General features: G+C 43.4%; 1 protein-coding gene across 1 annotated transcript in view; it reads left to right on the forward strand.

The window, feature by feature from the left end:
* The window catches only part of LOC138259410 (girdin-like), a 632998-nt gene that overhangs the window by 263848 nt on the left and 346822 nt on the right, over positions 1–22328 (forward strand). The window contains exon 14 of the mRNA XM_069207157.1: positions 6479–6616. Within this exon, the coding sequence (XP_069063258.1) occupies positions 6479–6616 (138 nt within the window). The remainder of the gene's footprint in view (positions 1–6478; positions 6617–22328) is intronic.

Raw genomic sequence — 22328 nt, forward strand, 5'->3', positions numbered from 1 at the left:
GGTGCTTGCGGTCATGGTGGCTTCTGTTTTGACTGTAGCAAAATACAGTGGTAACTAAACTAGGGGAGGTGAAGAGAGCCATGACAGTTGATGTGAATTGTCTGGTCCTTTTCAGAAACTATGGAGATATCTGTAGTGGGTCAGACTGTAGAGGGTTTAAAAGAGGAGACATTTCCCCCTTTAAAATAAGGGAGATTTCCCGTAGTGTTTTCTGTTTTTTTCTGGTCTCTGTGCGAGCCACCACCCACTAATAGGTAGATGAGTGGAACAACCATCTTCCCTTTAGTGCTCTCGTTTTGCATCTTTCCTCTTAGAGGATACTCTTAGCTCAGAACATGTAAAACTAAATTACTGGAATGCACAAAGTGTGTCTACAACTTTGGTATAAATATGGCAGGGAAACGTCCAGTCAGTATGGGAAGATTTACTGGGAACCGACTACAAGTGGAGACTGGGAGAATCTTTAGCTTGCCAGGATTTTGTTAATGACCACCAATAACCTACGCCAGAATTGGAACCTGTAGCCTGGGGAAACTCGATAAGTACGCCTGGAGAGGATGTCTACACTGTGCCCAAGAACAGAGCTGATTAACTATGCCCAAAGAGGAGAGAAATGCACAACTGTTCTGTGGGTATGGCTTTTGGTTCTAAACACACCCCCAGCAGAGGCATCCACACTGTCACCTAGGTTTGGAAGATTCAGGGCAGGAACTCGAAAGAGTGAGTTCTGAAGAAGCCAAACCTGGAACTGTGAAGTACTTCAGCACTGGTAGAAGATCACCGCTACTGCAGTCGAATTACAAGAAAAAACTTGCAAGCACTGTCAAGAGAGTGGACCTGGAAGAAGGCATCACTGATGTGACCCATGGTGGAAGTTTAGTGTTTTTTGGGTCTTGAATAGTACCTGGTTCCAAATCAAAACCCAAACTACAAAGCCACGTGCACCACGACTATGATGCAGCCGCCTCTTTACTGATGCTGGATTTTGTGACCCAAAAGCAGGTGCCTGCAGACTTATCACTAGAGCACAAAACTTTCTGCTGGACAAAGACAGTAGCACCAATCTCTATGCTCAGAGGCCCATATCAAAGCACCTCATTGTGGCAGTGTGCAACTGCTGACAGTGACCCTAGCAGGTGTGGCGTGCCCCAATGGAGCATACAGACTTTGGACGGGACAGAAAGGTATTATGAAATCGAAGGTTAACAAGAGGTTACAGCCACGTGGTGCTCACATTAGCGGCACAAAAAACAGATTCATTCTCCATAGCCCTGGTAGCAGCATTTTGCCAAAGCAAGGGTGTCTCAACTGGAATGGATGCATTGGATTTGGTGAGTCGAATTAATCCTTGTCAACTGTCCTGAGGAGGCCAAGGGTATGCGGGTCGAAACGCATCGGCTAGCTTCCCAAATTCCTGAAAATATTTTTCAACTATGAATTGTTTGTCGCCCATAAAGCAAGATTCTGATATTTTGGGAACTATTACAAGAGTGGACTCATTTTGACAAAATCATTTTGAAGCACTCAAGCAAATAAAATACTCAGGGATCATAAGATGTAATTCAGAACTGTAACAATAAGTCTCAATTATGTATTTATGTGTTGTCCATATTTTGCCTAATGTGTTACATCTGATTAATATATGTAACAGTGTGTCAATACATTATTAAAATAATGCAAATTTAAGTTGTATTTTTACAACAAGGCTAGTGTCTCCAATAGTGAGGTAAGTCTCTATTGTAGAGTTTTAATTGAGAACATGATTAATGTGTATAGCGCACCTAGCTTTTTTTGAGAGTCTTGACAGGAGGGCAGAGCAGAGAGAAACTGTTGGGCCTTGTTCATTATTATGAATCATATTTGATCTGCTGGCACTTCCCCTAGTACTCCAGAGATTCTTCACCCCAGTGTATTTGCCCAGAGTACAGTGACTGTCATAACCGAATCCCCTTATCTATAGTAGATACTGTTCCCATACGTTCTGTAAGAATTGCCAGCTCTAAATTATAGAAATATATTTGGATTGATTGCTTAAATGGAAATACTTTTTGTAAAGTACTGATTGGGCAGTGATTTGTTAACTTCTGTTAGGACATTGGAATGTTGGGAGCTCAATTGAAAACAATGAAGTGCGTCGGTCTTATAATGGCTAGTAAAAGCCCAGAGCTCCAACACTCCAATGTTTTTCTCACAGCAGCAGCTGTGAACAAAGCCTCACAGAGCTTGAGGGGATTCCAAGCTCCTTGCGCTCTGTGAGGCCTTTGTTTTATTTATTAGAACATTCTGCCCTTTAGTGGCAGAACATTCTGTTAGCTTTATTGCCCTTCCTAGCTGGGATATACCGGTCATTAAAAACCTGCTATCTTCGATGATTGTTTACTGCTATCCGACTTTACGCTGCCTATCTGAGTAAACAGACTTTTCAACTTTCCTGCTTTGTGAATCAAGTGCTAAATGGGTGTACTTGGTGATCAGGTTTTGATTTCGGTAACCCCTGCATGTCCTGGGACTCCTGAAAACAGTTCCCCTCAGTGTCTGTTATATTGGGATGGGTCATCCCAACTTGCAATGGTGACCTGACTTATGTGAAGTAAATTTGTGCATGTGATGTTTACACTTGTTGGTGCCCACCCAGTGCTGGGCCTAACATGTTTTGTTTTATTTTGTGTTTGGATTATCTTTTAGTTTTGTTTTTGTAAAGGAGGAATGTTATGTTGGGATGGGTCATCCCAACTTGTAACATGACGGAGGGGAGAGCAGTGTGTTACCCCTTCACGTGTGGCTCCAATCGTAATAGCCATGACATGTGCAGGGGATATAATAGAAGACCTGGGGCCTGGACCTCGTGGTCAGGCAGTGAAAGTAACAGGTGTTGGTTCTGTTGCTCCGTTATTCCAAGTGCCGCTTTTGGTACAGCAGCCGCATTGCGCGACTCAACGGTGCCTGATGAGGTTAGAGAAAGACATTTTCATATTAACTTGCTGGAGCTTAAAGTAGACGTTCAAATCTTTCCAAACTAAGAGGCTTGAGAATGAGATCCCTATTATGGGATCTCTTTAAAATTACGAAAATAAAAAAATGCAGAGACTTTCAAACCAGATATGCAGAAATGCGCTCCAAGAAAAATACCCTTTAATTAACTTTTCATGCAACTTGTTTTTAGATATTTGTATAATTCCTCTTGAGCAAATGTGTTGCTCATAGTAAGAACAACACTGATCCTGGCAGCACTTATGCAGCCATACCCTAAGAGTTTTCCAGAGGTTCCTCACCTATTAAGTGTGCCACAGGTGAGATTGTTGTACGGACCAAATGATCTTTCTCTAATGACCAGCTGCATTGACCATCAAATCCTCTCTTTGCTGAAGCTGACATATTTGCCTCTGAATACCTGCAGGTCAGATATTTAAAACTTCATCCAGAAACTAAATGGGCCTCCTGACTGAGACTAAGGCCTTGTCTGTAAAATCGGTGTATTATGTATATTGTGGTTGTACAAGAACATCGACCCAAAGTATGCTAAGGTGAATGGTTCCTCCACACTTTCCTAACTTAGCCAAGTTGGCATACCATTCTCTTCCATCAAGGTTCATGCCTTAGGGGCTTATAGTCTACACTCAGATGAGAAGTCTATCTCCTCTATGAAAACTGAACATGGTCTTTTCCAAACTGATGTCTCTCCATTTGAAACAATGTGCAAGTCTGCCACGGTCGGACTGGGAACTCAAAGGAGCCCTGGCAAATTTTCTGACCAGCCCCTGGGGAGAAGGGGGTGAGGAAGAGGGGAGGTTTAGCTTGGTACCTTTGCTCGCACATTTAGGTCTTAAAACTGTGTGTGCAAAGGTACCACGCACAATTTTAAGACCTCATAAGGGGTGATGCTGCTGTTTTGGAGGCCGAGTTAGCAGCACTGCTGCAAAACCGGCCACCAGTCACAAAACCGGCCCCCACCCTTCCAGCCAACTGGGAAAACACCCAGTGCCCGCTACGACCAGTCCGGCCCTGAAGCCTGCTCTCCAAAACCCATCTTAAAAATTCGCTTACTTGTTGGCCGTTGCATTGCCCCATCGGTGGATAAGGTTTCTTTTGACCCAACCGTTTAGTACATAACATGCCTTCGGAATTTCACAAAAATGAAATGATGTCTTTATATGTTTCTCTTCCCTTGTCGATCCTCTTTTGCACAGAGGATTTTGGTGTGCCAAACAAACACTCTCCAGCTACGCTTCATGCTCATTCAGCAAGGAGCAGGCCAGGAACTGATTCTGTTCTCAGAAATGGCCCTACTAGTCAGATATGCAGAACAACATTTAAGTACATCCATAAAAAGTGCCAGAAAGTACTATGATGACTCTGACTCCAGAGCATGCTTTATATTTAAGCATCTTTTTTGCTTTGTTCCTTAAATCGCTTGTGTAGTGATTCTCGCCTGCATTTTTTAAGGAGCTAGTTATTCCATTCAATGCCTGTCCTATGATGGAAGGTGAATGACAGAAGTGTAGAGGGGTAGCAGTCAAGAGCCGGGTTGCTATCCACAAAGGGGTTCAAAGTAACATCAAATAGACTCTTGTCTGTAATGTCATTTGAAACTCTGCAGTAGAAACCCTTTATTGAAAACTACCTCTCTCCAATTTTCTATGTTATTCTCAGTGAGTGACGTAACAAAGGCTCCCGCAGCCCCCAAACCCCAGGGACCCCCTCAGCACACTACAATGTAGACGGGCGGCAGGCCCCTGACTGTGTCTGGGAGGTCCAGGGACTTTGCATGGGGGTGGGGGGCCTTCGCTACGCCAGTGGTTATTTTCCCTCTCTCTTCCAACCTAAGTATATTCGTGTCCCTTATATCCTCATATTTAACATATCCTTCCTCACCAGCCCATTTGTATTCCCTCCACCACACCCACAGCTGCAATAAATGAACTGTGGATAATTGATACTACGTGGTACTGTTGGTTTTTGGGATACTCTGACTGCCTTAAAGTAATGAAGTTAAGTTCCTTTACTTATGGGTCCCTGTCTGTCTGTTTCATTTGTTTGCTTACCTTTTGTTTTTAGAACTGGTGTTTCCGAAAAGCCAGAAAATCTCAGCATAATTGTTACTGACGATGTTTCTGAAACTGGAATATTTTACTGGCAGGTTAATAAAACCCAATATAAGTGTTGACGTTTCGATCCAATTAAAGTTGACCATTTTGAAAAAAAAGCGTTATTTACATTAAAAAGAGATGCCTTTGGAAAGTGTGTTCTGAGTTCTGCACGTAGGCAGATATTTTCAGTACTTATACATTTAATGAAGATACCTATGAACGAGATCTAGGATGTAACTTTGTCATCAAGATACTCTTCTCTTCTAAAGAGAGGACAGACTGTCATTTGAAATGGTAGTTGATTCGTGGAATGTGCTTCTCTTTCTTAGAATGTTTCGTTACTGATGATCATTGTGCTGGCATGGTACCTAAAAAACCTCAACTTTACATAACCCCCCCCCCCCCCCCCCCCACAAAAGTGGGAAACAAGAAGGAAGAGAAAGGTAGAAAAACAGCGGTAAAGGGATGGAAACGAGCCAGCAGGAGTGAGATGAGATAAATGGGCAGGGAATGTCTGTGGTAGATTAGCGATCCAAGTGAAATTGGGACTAAGCAGTCTTCATATTTGACACCCTGATCTTTAATAGTGCTTCTCCAGGGGCTTCTGAGCAAAACTTTGGGCACAGGCATTATTATTTTTTATAAATTAGGCTGTGCTTTTTTTTAATTAGATATTTATTTAATAATGATCTTTGTGGGAAGTAATTTCGTTTATGTGTGCATTCCTGCAGTTTTAGATATGGCATGTGTTGTCTAGTCTTGCAACTTTTTTTGCAATAATATATATTTTTTAATTTTCATTTTTTTATGTCATACATTGCTCACTTGTGTTCGATGAGGATGTTTGTTGTACTGTTATTAGTGAATTTGTCTGTGTTTTCTTGTCTGATTGTCTCTAGCATTGACCTGAGAAGTGGGTTTGGGGACAATGATTATGGTTCTATGAACTGCTTGGTTTTCACAAGTGTTTTTTGTGTTTCTCAGCAGATGTGTTTGCAAGAGTCTTTGATGTTGGTGCGGGTAGATATGCACTTTTCTTTAGTCTATCGGTTTGTTTGAGTGTTATACTTTATGTCCGCATGTGTTTTGTTTTTTTGAAATATGTTTTTTTCGATGCTGTTTGGATGCAGGTGGTTAAAAATGGACATGATCACCAAATTGTCCTACATGTGGTGCAAGAGAGAGCAAGTAGGAGAGCGGGTGCTGGGAGCATATGCTCCTTTCTTTGTGTCTGTTGAGTTGTTTCTGGTCTGGTGCTATGCTCACTTTGTAATTATTGTCTCCATTTTTTAGATAGATTATCTGAAATCATGAATTAATTGCCTTCTCTTTTTTAAATGTCCATTATCTCTTCCTCTTGTTTTGGGCCTTTCCCAACCTTTTGGATTTAGGTGGAAAGAATAGAGGAGGAACTTCGCCAGGAGAGAGCAAGTAATGAGTCAATGGAGAAACTGAATTCCACTCTGCTGTTGGAAAAGGGCAGACTGGAACGAGCCTTGCAGACATTCCAAGACCAGGCCAACAGGGAGGTGAGTCCTTGATCCCATCAAAGGGCCATTGTAGACTTGAGAAACTGTTTACTTGAAATTGAAACAAACTAGTATGTACATTCCTCTGAAATTGGAAGTCTCATAGTTTAAGGGATACTGTGTACAGTATGACTACTTGCGATCTCCGTACAGGCTTCCAAAAAATAACTTCAGTGAGGGGTCCTTAGTCTCTTTGCACATTCCGATTCCGCATTTCTCCTCACTCTTCTGCTCCAAGGTGAGTACAGTCACACTGAAGGGACACTGAGCAGGCCGGAGAGGTCCGCTCTGTGCTCAAATGTCATTCTGGTTTCTTCCATGGGGAAAGGGACATGTAGCCTCATGTGGATAGGCCTCCTAATGGTTGCTGTGCTCTGGAACACATCCAGACTTTGATTGGCCGCACATCAGAATACATGAACAGTAACATGAGACAAAATGTATTTTTGATTTGTTTCTGCTTTGAAATGACTTTCTGGTATCAGCACAAGCACTCCACTTTGACGGTGGGCTCTTGTATAATAAGTTTGGTCTGAACTGCCCACCTTCTCTTGGAACTGGCTAAGGAGCCTAACTGTAACCTTAAAAACTGAGATCATACATAGATCTGATTATGAGAATGTAGGAATCCTTCCCGCAGAGACTGTGCTTCATACTGCTTCTTGTATGCTAGCTTGAGCCACTTCTAAGACACCTGAAATGTATTTGGGTAGGAAGGGACTTCTCTCAGACTGCAGTGGGCATTCTTCTACTGCACCCACAAAGACCTTTGAGCTGGCAGCCTTAACTTCTTTATCATCCAGTCAGTACCAAGCAAGTTTGAGGCTATGCCCACCCCACTTGGCATCCATCTGATGGCCTGAACAAAATCTGTAGGATTTTTTTTTTTTTCATCTGTGCTAGGAGTACTGCGGTGGCAATCCACCACCCCAGTCCATAGAAGAAGAGACCATTCATTCTGAGAGTGACAACATTTATTAACTGTTGCTTAGATTTTGTATTATTCATGACAAACTCTGTGCTTGCATAGCCATTATAGCGTGTCACCTGCTGTTGGTTCCATTCAAAATGAAACCTAGGTATTGGTCTTTTACCAGAGACAAAGTGGCAACCAAACCACCAGCTACATCTTTCTTTACTACTTAACGTCATTGGCTGTGCACTCACTTTAGGTTGGTTCTCTGGCTGCTGCAGCTGCCATCTGCAACCGTTGTGCAACGCTGTCTTCTACTTCTATTGCTCCTGCAGGGCCTCCTACACAATACCTTTCTGACACCTGCATCCTCCCAGCAAACTATCTAATTTACAGTAGCAAACGTTCTGTAAGAAATTCCCTACCTTTTTGGGAAAAGGATTGCACTTTTTGGTTTGACTGGTAAACTGACTTTATTACCATCTACAGTCGTACAAATATTGTTGCTTTTCCTTTGATCTGCTGTTCCCAGGTGCAGGAAGGACGTGTTTTGTTACATTTCATTGAGTGTGGTTTTTATAGTGTTGTTTATACTAATGTGTACAGACCAGGATTTTGTCACATAAACCTCATACACCTACTTGCCCATTCCTGTGTTTCTGAACCTCTTGGTTAGTCACACTCACCTATGTTCATCCGTGCACCAGGGTGGTGAACCCCTTTGCAAACTCCTTAGTAGGTGTTTAAACTAAAGTTAGTGATTCCAGGCCTAACTCTACTCTCATATCCTTCACTGATCTACAGAGAACACATTCTTAACATTGCACTTGACTTTGAGCCTTGTTGTTCTAAGAAAATCTTCATGCTTCGGCAAGCTCTGTTATATATAACTTTGTCATCTCCAATGTTGGTTATTTCGTAGATGTTCATGTTGGCTTCACTGTCTCCTTACGTCAAGGTGAATATCCCTTTGGCAGACCACATGTAACATGTCAGTCCTTTATGAAAGAAAGATACTGGGCTTCTAGCATCACTTTTGTTGAAAATAGCCTCTTTGTGATGGACTTTTTGTATCATATTAGAAAGCTATAGCATTATCCTACACTGCCAGTGTCATGACCCAACTTTCCTATGTGTATGTGACTTCTCGCCAGTTACATGTTTCCGATGTGGATTAAAACCTTCTCTCACACTGACATATTTCCTATGTAGAACACCAGTCTGATGTATTTTTGTATCTTTGATTTTTCTTCATTATTTTACCCCTTGTTCCTATTCTTGAATTCAGCCACTGAGAAGTTCCAGGCATATCTTCGGTGGATGATGTATGTGCATCAGTAGTGGTGGCTGCAGTGGTTAATGTGTGAGTAAAAACATGCCAGTGCTCAAAGCTTTCCTCTGAAACACGTCACTGCTGCATTTAAATGTACGAGCATGGAATAATGAGGCAGCGTAATCCTAAAGCCATCTTGGGCCTCTTTAATCCATATACAGCCACTCCCTATCCCTTCAGCTCACTCTTTTAGCTTTCTGATTTCACCCTTTATGCGCTTTTCCATCTTTCTCTTTCTCCGTCTTTCCCATATGTGTCTTTTGCTCACAGTAAATGCCTGATGCGAAAAATAAGTGATGGCGCCAGAAATAAGTGCTGGTATCCCCACCAGCAACCACCAGCTGAAATTAAGCACTGGGTGGCTGCATGATTGTAGTCCTGTGGATGAGTCCTTTTTACATGTACCCCTCTGGGGAGCCTACAACCCTCTATCCCCAATAAAGAACTGGGGTCCTTTGTTGTCATGTCCGGGAGATTTATGAAGATTTTTGTTGGATGTTTGTTTCATAGCTAGACAGTTAAATTATGTGGTCCATTTGGACCCCGAGTATGTTTCACAAAATGGTGCTCTTGTTTGTTTAAGCTGGCTATGTCCACCTCAGAAATACTAACTTTTATAGATACCCTTCTTGTGGGAGTACATTTTCTACTAAGATTACATGGAGCCACTGTTCATTGCAACCGAGCTGCCCAGGAAGAAATGAAGAATCTCTAGAACTGCATACTTTCGGTGAGAGACCTGCAATGTCTCCTGCCTTTCTTGAGAGGGTGCATTTTCACAGTCCAAAATAGTTCCAAAGATCTTGACATTTGTAGTCACAGTCACTACCCAAACCAAAACCAAAAGAACCAGGTCCTTATCTATTATCATGAAATCAGTTATTGTTGTGGGTGCCATGGTCATGTGGGTACCCCAACCACTAAAAAACATGACCACAAAAGTTAGCTTTCAAGATACAGGCATCTGTTATGTTGTTATGTTATAAGATTTTATATAGCGCATTATCTGCCCGAAGGCCTCGTAGCGCTTTATGCTGACAACCTGATCGCAAGAAGCATAACATCAGATACTTCAAACTCTAAATAGCCATGTTTTCAAAATTTTACGGAATGTCACTTCCTGTGAGCATGCTCGAATATTCATCGGCAGACTGTTCCATAATTTTGCTCCTTGAAAGGACAAGGTTCTTTATCCCCATCTTGCCTTTCTTTCTCTTGGAACCTTAGCCAGACTAGCCGAGGAGGATCTCAATTGTCTTCCTGGTATATAAAAGGTGGCTAATGGTCTGGTCATCTCAGGACTGAGATTATGTAGGGCTCTGTACATATAACATAGGGTTTTAAATTGAATTCTTTTGGCGACAGGAAGCCAATGTAGCAAAGATTCCCTTACGTACAGACTGATGTTTAGGAATGTTCAAAAGTGCTCGTGCTGCAACATTCTGGACCCTCTGTAGTCTGTCTATCACATATTGGGGAGATCCTGTAAATAAGGCATTCCTGTAATCAAGCCGGGTGCCTATCATGGCCTGGATAACTAATCTCTTAGCTGTAAAGAGCAGAATTGCAGTGTCTTCCTGAGCATCCTCAGGAGTGCAAAGGAAGTTCCCGCTGTTCTGTTAGCATGTTGGGCCATTGTCAGGAGGGTGTCCAACCAGACTCCCAAACTTTTTACAAGGTCCTTGGGCGGTGGAAGTGCACCTAGCCCCTCTATTATTGTGGACCCTACTAAGGGGTTCTTGGGATGTCTAAAGAACATCACCTCAGTTTTGCATCGTTGAATTTTAGTTTACTGGATGCCAACCATTCAGCCACTGCCTGTAAGCAGGGTCCAAGCGCTGTCCTGAAGTCAGGTTGCTTATTGGACAAGGAGACGAGAAGTTGTGTGTCGTCAGCGTAGGAAATCAGTTTCAAGCCAAATAATTGGACAATCTCTGCGAGTGAAAGCATTTAAATATTAAATAACAACGGGCTTAGGGACGAACCTTGCGGAACTCCACAGCAACTTGAAATACATTTGGAATAGCAAGAACTTTCTAGTACCTGATAGGATCTTTCCTTAATAAAGGAATTAAGCCAATCAAGAGCGGTACCAGTTATTCCCGACTCTTGTAGCCTTTCCATTAGAACATCCAGGTCTACTGTGTCAAACGCGGCGCTGAGATCTAACAGAACAATTGCAGTTTCGATCCCTCTGTCAAGTTGCAATTTGGCTTTTTCAGTAATTGCTATTAATGCAGTTTCAGTGCCACGTCGTGGCCTGAAACCCATCTGTGTCGGATGAAGAATCTTATTCTCCTCCAAAAAAAAGGAGAGTTGGCCCTGTACATGCCTTTCGGCTATTTTGGCTATAACGGGTAACAAAGAAATGGGACAGTTATTATTCATAATTTCTGGGTCCAGATTAGATTTTTTCAGAAGGGGCTTAACAATTGTCTGCTTCCAGAGATCTGGAACTGTGCCTGACTGAAGTGAAAAATTAATTAGATCCACAATCACCGGGCTTAGTATTGACGAGTCCAAGGAGAGGAACTGAGGCATTGCTGGGTCCAATGGTGAACCTGATTTGATGGAGCCCATAGATTGAGTTACTGTCTCTCTGTGAATTGATGTAAAATTATAAAAAAAAATGCTTTTTGCCTTGACCCTATGTGCTCTAGCCTTAAATTCTCCTGTATAAATATTAGAAAAGGATAAATAAATATCCTGTACTTTTTTGTGAAAAAAAGTTGCTAGATTGTCCACCTGAGCTTGTGGATCCTCCATGTGTCATGGCTTTTCAGGAGTCTTAATAAGATCTTTGAGTGATTTAAAAATTTATTTTGGGGAGTTAGCTGCTGCTTCAATTTTTGATGCATAATATTTTGTCTGTGCTTCCTTTATTTCATTATGGTAAGAACGAATCAAGGTCCTATATTTTACTTTCGATGATACTTCATGATCGAGTCTCTACTTCCTTTCTGCTCTTCTGCACTTCCTTTTAAGTTCAAGTAGTTGTTGAGTGTACCAAGGTGACAAATTTCTCCGAGGTCTATCACTTAAATTTTGAACGGGTATGAGTTTGTCACGGCTATCACATAACCACTTATTGAATGAATGAGACAAAAGTGTTATATTTTTTAGATTCTGTTGCTTGTCATCTAAATGTAAAATGAATACAAGACATCAACCTAGTTAACTTTCACTAGTCAAGCTAGTGCTACCAAAAATCAACACTGCCAATTGGGTCCTGACCTGGTTGTTGGACTTAAGTGACTTTGAAATATAGATTGTCTTCATACCCGGGCTCCGGTGGCCAGACACAAGGTAATCAGGACATCACCACCACTAACATATGGAGTGTACCAGGACTTTTCAGAGTAGTTGGTAGGGTGTGGTATTTTGGGATTCGTAGTTTTAGGGTTGGTGCATTTTTACTCTGGCCTTTATTCTGTTTTAGATGGTTACACCTCTCATTCTGACCTCAGTGTCTGTGTGCTACTCCAGATTGGTCTTAAACATGAGTTGGGCCCTGAGTACTGTGCTGTGTGTCCTTTGCCAACCTTTCATCCACTTTGTGAGATGTTAGCATTCAATAAATCTAAGGCTGCAAATGTTATGAGAGATCCCTAAGCTGATCTGAAGCAAATCATACATCTAGTGGGGCAAGCAGAAGCTGTTTTTTGTATGCAGATATTTACTAGCCTGGTAAATAAAGTCACTTTCTTTTTCTAAGGTAAAGTATCAAGTGTATAATGAAGTTACTGAGTATAATTAACTTGGTCATCCTGATTATGAATTTCTCACATCCTCCATCTTGACAAACCTTTACTGCCCAGCTCTGCTAACCTGAGAGCATCAGGTGACCAATTGTTCAGTCAGTTGCAGAATATCACTATTTGGGTTAGCACACTGTACAGAAACACTGACTACTACTGGACACAAAGAACGTGCTTAACAGCACTCCCACCAGGGACCATCCCCACCTTTGTGAACGTCAACCTTTGCAGTCCAGGTCAGATTAATCGCAGGAAAAGTCAGCATGTGGAGCTGCACCACTGTCTTTCCCCTTGTACGTTACACTCTGAGTCAGATCTCTCTTTGTGCCAGAGTCTCAGTTACAGTATGTAGTAAAGTCAAGCTTGGTTAGGCCAACTTTGCCTTATTTTTGCAGAGATCCAAAGCTATCTGATAGAGACTTCTAGAAGCAGATTCCTTAACTTAGAATTATCCCCAGGCTTCATATTGGGTCAGAGTTTTTTTTTCCTGAGTGGTCCTGTCTCCCCTGAACCTGGGAGACTGGATGGTAGTGTTGGACTTGCAGGATGCATACCTCTACATTCCTGTCCTACCTGCCATGGACGTTACCTGCGGTTCACGTTAGGCCACTAGCACTTTCAGTTCATCATGCTCCCCTTTGGCCATACCAGCGCCCTCATGTGTTCACCAAGGTGACGACTGTGATTGCAGCTCATCCGCTGAGATCACGGGTGCCAGTCTTCCCCTACCTCAATGATTGGCTGTTGAAAGCGAGCTCGCCCCAGGCAGTCGTCTCCCACCTCCAGACTATGGGGAACCTCCTGCACCTGCTGTGGTTCACTATCAATGTGTCAAAGTCACATCTGATCCGTTCTCAGATCCTCCCTTTCATTGGCTCTGTTCTGGACACTGGACAATTTGGGGCTTATCCTCCGGAGTCCAGGATTTTCGAGCTATGATACAGATGTTTCAGCCTCTATCCTGGATTAAGATGAGACTGACTGTGAGGACGCTGGGCCTTATGGCCTCCTAAATCCTGCTTGTAATGCATGCTCGCTGGTATATGGGGGCTCTACAATAGGACCTGACATTCCAGTGGGTGTGGCATCCGGGGAATCTCTCCAACATGGGCCAGATCTCAGAGGGCACTGCAAAAGGCCTGCAGTGGAGACTGACGACCCACAATTGAGTCAGTGCCAGACACCTCTCCCTTCCCCAACCAGAGCTGACTGTTGCGACTGATGCATCACTCCTGGGTTGGCCATCTGGGAGAGGTGGAGATCAGAGGACTCTGGTCTTCGCCGGAAGCTGTGCTCCACATCAACCTGTTGGAGCTTCGAGCAATATGACTGGCATTGAAGCATTTCTACCTCCATCAACAGAAGGCTAGTGCAGGTGTTCATGGACAACACCACTGCCACATGGTACTCTAACAAACAGGACGGGGTGGGGCTGTGGACCGTCTGCCGAGAGGCCCTATGTCTCTGGACATGGCTGGAACCTCAGGGCTTTTCCCTGGTGGTTCAGCACCCAGTGGGTTCTCTGAACACCAGAGCAGACAACCTCTCTTTAAGCAGCGGGGAGAGCCTTGGTTAGATCTGACCACCACTTCTGAGAGTGTGGAATGTCATCTGTTGTGCGCACTGGAGTTTCCAAGGCAGCTCTCTCTCAGAAATGCTTTTAGTCTCGAGTGGAGCTCTGGATTGCTGAATGCCTTTCCACTAACACCACTCCTGACAAGAACTCTCAAGAAGATCAGGAACGACCTGGCCCAAGTCACCCTTGTGGCTCCGGACTGGGCTCGGTGTCTGGTATCCTGAGCAATTGAGCATGTCCATCGATCCTCCGAACAGGTTGTCTCTTCGGGGTGGATCTTCTGTCACAGCAGCAGGGAAGGGTTCTCCACCCAAACCTGTCAACTGTCTGCCTTCATGCATGAAGACTGAGTGGCGGAAATTGACAGCTTTTGACCTTCTGCCCAAAGTCTGTAATATTATCTTGGCAGCTCTGCGTCCTCCTAACAAGACGTTATACACCGGCTGTTGAAGCAAATTTGTGGCATATGGAACAGACAAGTAGGTTAATCCCTTATCTGCATCCCTTTCTCAAGTTCTTTTGTTTATACTCACCTTGGCCCAGCCGGGCTTGGCACTGGACTTGAAGGGTTATTTTTCCTCTAATTCTGTTTTTCTGTGCCTTCAGATCAGCCTTCTCTTTTTTCAAGTCACCTATTGTAAATAGGTTCCTCAAAGGTCTACAGCACATGTTGCTTGCAGCTCCCTTCGTCATGGCTCAATTGGACCTTAATCTGGGTCTTACTTTTCTTATGAGACATAGTTGTCCTACAGACTCGAGCTTCCTTCTTACTGAAGGTAGTCACCCTGTTTCACGTAGGCCAGCCTTTTATGCTCTGTCTCATCCCTCTAAGACACAGGAGAAGCTCCATTGGCTGGACCCAAAAAGAGCATTGTCATTCTACCTTGACCGCATACGACCGTTCCGGGTGGACAATCAACTCTTCATGGGGTATGTCGGATCCAAGAAAGAACAGAACCATCTCCAAACGGATTGTGCTCCACATCAATATCTGCTACGTACTGGCTAAGAAGTAACCTCCGGAGAGATGGTGTGCTCATTCGAACAGCTGTCAGGCTGGAAAGTGAGCTTTACTGCACACGTTCACAATGCACTACTGCCTCGACAGTCATTTTCACTTTGCCCGTTCAGTCCTGCAACACTTTCTAGTATAAATCAAGTTTGCAGACCCTCGTCTGGGTATTGCCGGAGTATCCTAAGGTAAGGAATCTGCGGCTCTAAGTATCTCTCAGATGCACAAGATACTTATCTTCAGTGAAGCTTCATCTGGTATACACTCTATCTAGCCACAGATTCCTTACCGACCCACTCCCCCCCCAAGCTCTGTGAAGGGATTTTCAGGTACAGGGCAGCTCCATTATCAGGGCCCTAGTTTCTCACATCAGTGGTCAGTGTTTTTCGTGACTCTCCATCTCTGATGTGGAAAGTCGCAAAAAAAGAAAACAGATGCCAGCGTGCTGTTGCATATAAAGGCACGGGGCACGTTACTACGGGCGCGAATAACGCTGTGTGGAGCCGAACAGCGACACCTACTGGCAAGCAGGTGTTCTGCTCATGAAAAAAATCTCCAGATCCAGTCTGATCCCTAGGGATAATTCTAAGGGAAGAAATCAGCAGCTAGAAAGTCTTTACCAGAGAAGGCGTTACTGAAGGTAAGTATCTTGTTTATCATTAAATTAGGTATTGAGCAGGTGCGACATTCTGGGCGCCATAATGTATTTGTTTTGTGCAGAGATATCAAGGAAGTTTCACTGCCTGGTGGAGGTCAGGAGACCATATCTTACTTTGCTCTGGTGACTCTCAATACTTGAACAGGGCAGTGAAGCCTAGCTCCTCTTGTAAGTGGTCTCTGTCGCAGGCCCAACCTGGCCATGCAGGTCAGTCCCCTGATTCCTCCTCTACCCTCAGTGTCATCTCCAGCTCCCATGCTGCGCTCATAGTTGTTGAAAAATAAGTGACTGAGCACACAGCAGTCATATTCTTACTGCAAAATGGTATAAAGGAGGCCATTGTCCCCCAGTGTTTATGCACAATTGCCCTACTGCCGGCTTTTGTGCGGCACAAACAAGTGGAAACATCCATATGCTCTTACCCCCACTGAGCCTGCCTTTTAGACCAGAAAGCTTCAACAGCATTTTTGGAATGTTGACCCAACACTAGAGTACATGGCCTTGTCATGCTCCCTGTCGGTCTAGCTCCTCGAGTCTCAAGGCCCGAATTAGAGTTTGGCAGACAAGGTACTCCATTGCCAGCAGAACAGAGTACCCTGCCTTTCAAACCCTCAGTCCACACCCCTCATTTAGAGATGGGCAGATACTAGCCATTCTGTCAAGCATGTTGCCTCCATATACTAATGACTTCCTCCCACCACCCGAAAACAAGGATGTGGGGATCATTTGTTTTTTGTTTTTCAGAAACAAACTCCAGGTTTGGGATTTATTTTTCTGAAAAAACAAAAACTTTTAAAAGTTTGGTGGATGACTATCAAAACCAAGGGCTGCTGTCCACCAAACTTTAGTGCACTAGAAATAACCACCATTACAGGGGTTCCTTTCAATGTACAGAGAAAACCGCTGAGCTGATGGTCATCTCTAAATTTGGTGGACAGGGTACTCTCGGAATAATGGAAGTAATATCCTCCACCATCCAGACGGACACTTCTCTATCCGTCAAACTCTAAATCAGGCCCTCAGTTTGTACTTGATTCCCCCGTCTGTGTCACTGTTAAGTGTGCACCATGGTGGTGAGGTCAGACTCATCTGATGTTTTGGACAAGGGGCAGTTGGACTTGAACTTCCCTAAACTCTCCTAACCCCCTTCTCATTTACTCTACTGGCACAACCTGCCTGTACCCAACTACTAGCTGTTGCCACTTTTTAGCCATTCCAGGAGGGCATTCAGCGATGGATATTGTTCTCATAAATTCATCCATGAGAACTGCACAAGAGGCCAGGTTTAAGGAAAGCAGGCACTGACAGTCATAAGGTATACTATAAAAACCTGCACACGACAGAGGCTACCATTAGGTAATGGGCAAGATGTGGAAACACTGCCCATCAAATCCCCAGTGCCCCCATTAGCCTACTGACCAATATACTCCAGGTACCCCAGGAGCCTCTGAAGTTCTAGGTTAAATATTCCCTCTGATCTAACAATCTCAGAGTCTTTGGACAGTAGTTATTATTCTCCCAAGGACTGTCCAGTCTTTGTCTCCGGTAAACCTCAGCCTGTTGTGGCAATGGCCACTTTATAATCCTTCCAAAAGGTTAGGGAGTCAAAATGTCTAGAAGCATTCGGTGAAAATGTACCTGCTTGTTGAGCTCCACCTCAGACAAGCAGTTGCTACTCATACTTTGCAGTAAAAAAAAATTGAAGGTCATGGGGAACTGTAAAGACCTGAAAAGTGGTTATGCCAATAGAAGAAACCATATTGAAATATGTCTGTCATGCTTCTGGTGAGTGGGGCTGAGTTGAAGCATGTAAAACTTTAGAATACAAAGTTGCAGCTTTGATGTTTGATAGCGCCGGGAGAGTGCAAAGACTTAGAAGATGGGAATGTAAACAAAACAATAAGAAGAGGCTATGAAATTTTTTTTTTTTTTTAAACTCTAAGGGTTTAGGTGGACAGGAAGGGCACAGTGGCTTTCAGGAGAGTGACAAGTAGGTGGGAGTCTGAGGTTCAAAGGTACGCTAAGTCTTAGCCTTGGGGTGAGCGGTGGGTACGTGTCCAGCCTTGGGGGGGTGAAAAGTGTCCCTGTGCGAGAGAAGAGTAACAGATGGTCAAGGCAGGATATGCCCCTATATTGGAGAAAAGCAGGTATAGCGGAATGGAGAGTTACTCCCCACTGAAAAGGCACTTCACCACAAAAACACAAAACAACATATTTAATACAACATGTATGAAATTGTGATAAGTAATAATGAAGAACTGTCTTTAATGTAGTCAGCACTTTCAAAGTCAGCACTATTGCTTACAGCATTACGAACTGCACGCACGGCAAGAGTTATTCCCCAACTGCGGAGATCCAGCTATGACAATCTGTAGGGAAAAGTTCCTTATAATTTACCATGCAGAGATTTCTGCCCTGTCGTTGGAGTCACCCTCTACGAAACTAAGGGGAAAAATAAAATAAAGAGTTTATTAAATATAGAAACATTTAGTAATTTTTTAATATTAAATATTGGTCTAATATTAATGTTAAGTTAATGGTATATTTATATGTTCAGTATTGAACAAAATACAAAATAATTCAGAATTAATAACAATTTTGAATTAAATATATTTAAATAAATCAAGATTGTTCTCACGTTTAAGTTAAAACACAAATTCCCACCTAAAATGAAAGATTGTTTTATTATGTTTTATTATGCATTAACAGTTATTACAAGTGATGTAGAGAACAAATTAAAAGCAATTTAATTTTACTTGATTAAAATTGAATCTAACATTTATTTTTAAAATTATAAAGGGCCATTTAAATATTTTATAATTATATAATAAATTGCAATATCAATATATATATATATATATATATATATATATATATATATATATATATATATATATATATATATATATTCGTAACCAAGTCCCGGAATGCAGGTGCTCCACACAGCGGTCCTGGATGGGTTCCGAGAGACCCTAATATAACCTTAAACACTCCTTCAAATATCAGGAGAACCAGGACACCTCCAATATGAAAATTCAATTTATTTCAGCACAAAATCCAACGCGTTTCGGCAACAGCCTTACTCATGGATACCACATAAATAAAGTGCTTCACATATATAACCCAAATTGGTCATAAAAATAAAAGACAGACAAATCCTAATACACCCACTAGAGAACACGTATTTGTGGTGGCCATCTTAAAGTGCACATTCAGTCTTAATACACTGTAATAAGTATTGAATAGTTTTTAAGTAAAACTGCAAACTCTTTATGACAAAATGGAAAAATTACATAGAAAGGAATTATCCAAATGGTGGGAGGTGGAATCATTACAAAGGTATATTGATGTAGGGCGTGTCCCCAGAGGTTTGAGGATTTATACTATACCAACTTATGAGGATCCCGACCCAGAAATGCTGGAGGAGTGGGCTGAAAATTCGAAACAGAGCTCACTGAACATGATGCGTATATTGATTAAATATGCAACAAAGGACAGAAACAAACTTCTGGAGGAGATGGAAAAAGTAAGATTAGAGTTACTGTCATTAGTCACGCAAGAAATGTTTGATGAGTATATGAAGAGTCTAGAGAAAAAATTGTGTAAGTTAGAGGAAGAGATCACTGGCAAGAAGCAAAGAAAATATATACGAGACTTTAAAGACTATCAAGCTGGTCGGATCTTAACCTTTCAACGAAAATACGACCATATGTACAATGAGGGTAGCACTGATGTAAATGTAAGGGATACTGAACAAGCAAGTCAGCCAGTTGAGGAACAAGAAGAAAGTGACATTTCCGATGGGAACCTCTCGGATGTATCTGATACGGTCCTGTCTGGGGCTTCGGTATCAGATAAAGAAATGGATAGATCGAATTTTTTAAAGCAATTCAGACTGTTGAACCAGGGAAGGTTGGAACAACACAAAGGAATTCATCCTCAGAGGGGCAGAGGACGAGGAGTCAGAGGAAGAGGAAGAGGAACAGACAAGCCAAGGAGAGGGGGCGCAGGAGAAGACACAAGGCCCTTGGGAGTGGTAACTCGTGCACGCAAGTAAAAACTATGAATGTTGTAAATCTCTCCAGCAGAGTGTTGTCTGCTGTTGAAGAGGATCTCCTTTCTCTTGGTTTATCCTTTTGCCCAACTGGCTGTTGCCGAAACGCGTTGGATTTTGTGCTGAAATAAATTGAATTTTCATATTGGAGGTGTCCTGGTTCTCCTGATATTTGAAGGAGTGTTTAAGGTTATATATATATATATATATATATATATATATATATATATATATATATATATATATATATATATATATATATATGTTTGATGGCATGTGTAGCTGCAGATACACATGCTGTGCATTATCCTGCCATCTAGTGTCGGGCTCGGAGTGTTACAAGTTGTTTTTCTTCGAAGAAGTCTTTTCGAGTCACGAGACCGAGGGACTCCTCCCTTTCGGCTCCATTACGCATGGGCGTCGACTCCATCTTAGATTGTTTTCTTTCCGCCATCGGGTTCGGACGTGTTCCTCTTCGCTCCGTATTTCGGTTCGGAAAAGATAGTTATCCATCGGAAAATTCAACGGTATTGTTTGCGCTCGGTACCGGGTTAGTGCTAGCACATCGACACTGAAGAAAGAAGAGCTCCGGCGGCCCTTCGGGGCTTCCACTCCTCGGCGGGGCCTGGTCGTCCCGACCGCGTCCATCTTCAAACCTCATGGACCGGACCCCCTTCCGCTTCTGCCCCAACTGCCACGCAAAGGATCCTTATACAGACCAACACTTGGTCTGTAATCTGTGTTTGTGTCCCGAACACAAAGAGGATACTTGCGAGGCCTGTCGGGCATTTTGATCCAAGAAAACACTGCGGGATCGAAGAGCTCGAAGACTTCAGATGGCGTCGACACCTGCCGGGCACACCGACGTCGAAGAAGAGGAGAGATTCTCCATTCGAGATTCGGACTCGGACGAGTCCGAGAGTGAGCAGCCGAAGACGCAGCAAACCATGAGTAAACCAGCCCCGGCAAAAACTCACTCTAAAATAATGGCCAAGGGGACGCCACTGCCAACAGGCCATGGCTTAACCCGAAAACACGGTGACCAAACATCGGCACCGAAAAAGGCCTCCCAGCAGCCGAAGACATCCGACTCAGGTCGAGATACTGGCTCCGAACAGACTTGGTACTGAGATACCGGCTCCGAACAGACTCGGCACCGGGAGTTCGGCACCCCGAAAGTCAAAAAGGTTTCCTCAGAGCCAAAAAAGACGGTAGAAAAGATTTCGGTGCCGAAACATGCAGTCTCAGAGCCGAAACAAAGCTCCTATACAGAGGAACAAGGCCTTTCCACACAATTGCAAGGTCACGGTTTTGAACAAGAACTGGGCATAGGAGAGCCAGACCATACCCAGAGGAGGCTCCATATACAAAAAGACACGGGGAAAATCAGAACTCTTCCTCCAATAAAAATGAAGCAGAAGCTGGCATTCCAAGAGGCGGAAATACAGCAAAAGCGAAAGTGGCAAAAGAAAAAACACCACCACAATTTTCGCCACAACCATCGCCAATACAGTCGCCTCATCTGTCCCCGGTAGAACCACCCCCAATGATGCAGTCACCAACACACACAGGGATGAGCCAAGATGACCCGGATGCATGGGATTTGTATGATGCACCGGTCTCTGACAATAGTCCTGATTGCTACCCGGCAAGACCTTCACCACCTGAGGACAGTACTGCTTACATGCAGGTGTTTTCCAGGGCAGCTACATTTCATAATGTAGCATTGCATGCAGAGCCCATAGAAGATGACTTCTTGTTCAACACCCTGTCATCTACGCACAGCCAATGCCAAAGCTTGCCAATGCTGCCAGGCATGTTAAAACACGCCAAACAGGTGTTTCAGGACCCAGTCAAAGGCAGAGCCATCACGCCTAGGGAGGAGAAGAAATATAAGCCTCTCCTACTGACCCTGTGTACATCACCCAACAGTTAACTCCTGATTCAGTGGTAGTAGGAGCAGCCCGGAAAAGGGCAAACTCACAAACTTCTGGAGATGCACCACCGTCCGACAAAGAAAGTCGGAAATTTGATGCAGCAGGCAAGAGGGTGGCAGCACAGGCAGCCAATCAATGGCGAATTGCCAGTTCGCAAGGTCTACTGGCAAGATACGACAGGGCACATTGGGATGAAATGCAACATCTCATTCAACACCTTCCCAAAGAGTTCCAGAAACGTGCCCAACAGGTTGTCGAGGAGGGCCAAACTATCTCCAACAACCAAATAAGGTAGGCTATGGACTCAGCAGACACAGCCGCCAGGACAGTAAACACGGCGGTAACCATTCGGAGACATGCGTGACTACGGACCGCCGGATTTAAGCCAGAAATCCATCAGGCTGTGCTGAATATGCCTTTCAACGAACAACAATTGTTTGGGCAGGAGGTGGATACAGCGATAGAAAAACT

This window comes from Pleurodeles waltl, chromosome 9 (genome assembly GCF_031143425.1).
Source record: "Pleurodeles waltl isolate 20211129_DDA chromosome 9, aPleWal1.hap1.20221129, whole genome shotgun sequence".
Taxonomy (NCBI): domain Eukaryota; kingdom Metazoa; phylum Chordata; class Amphibia; order Caudata; family Salamandridae; genus Pleurodeles; species Pleurodeles waltl.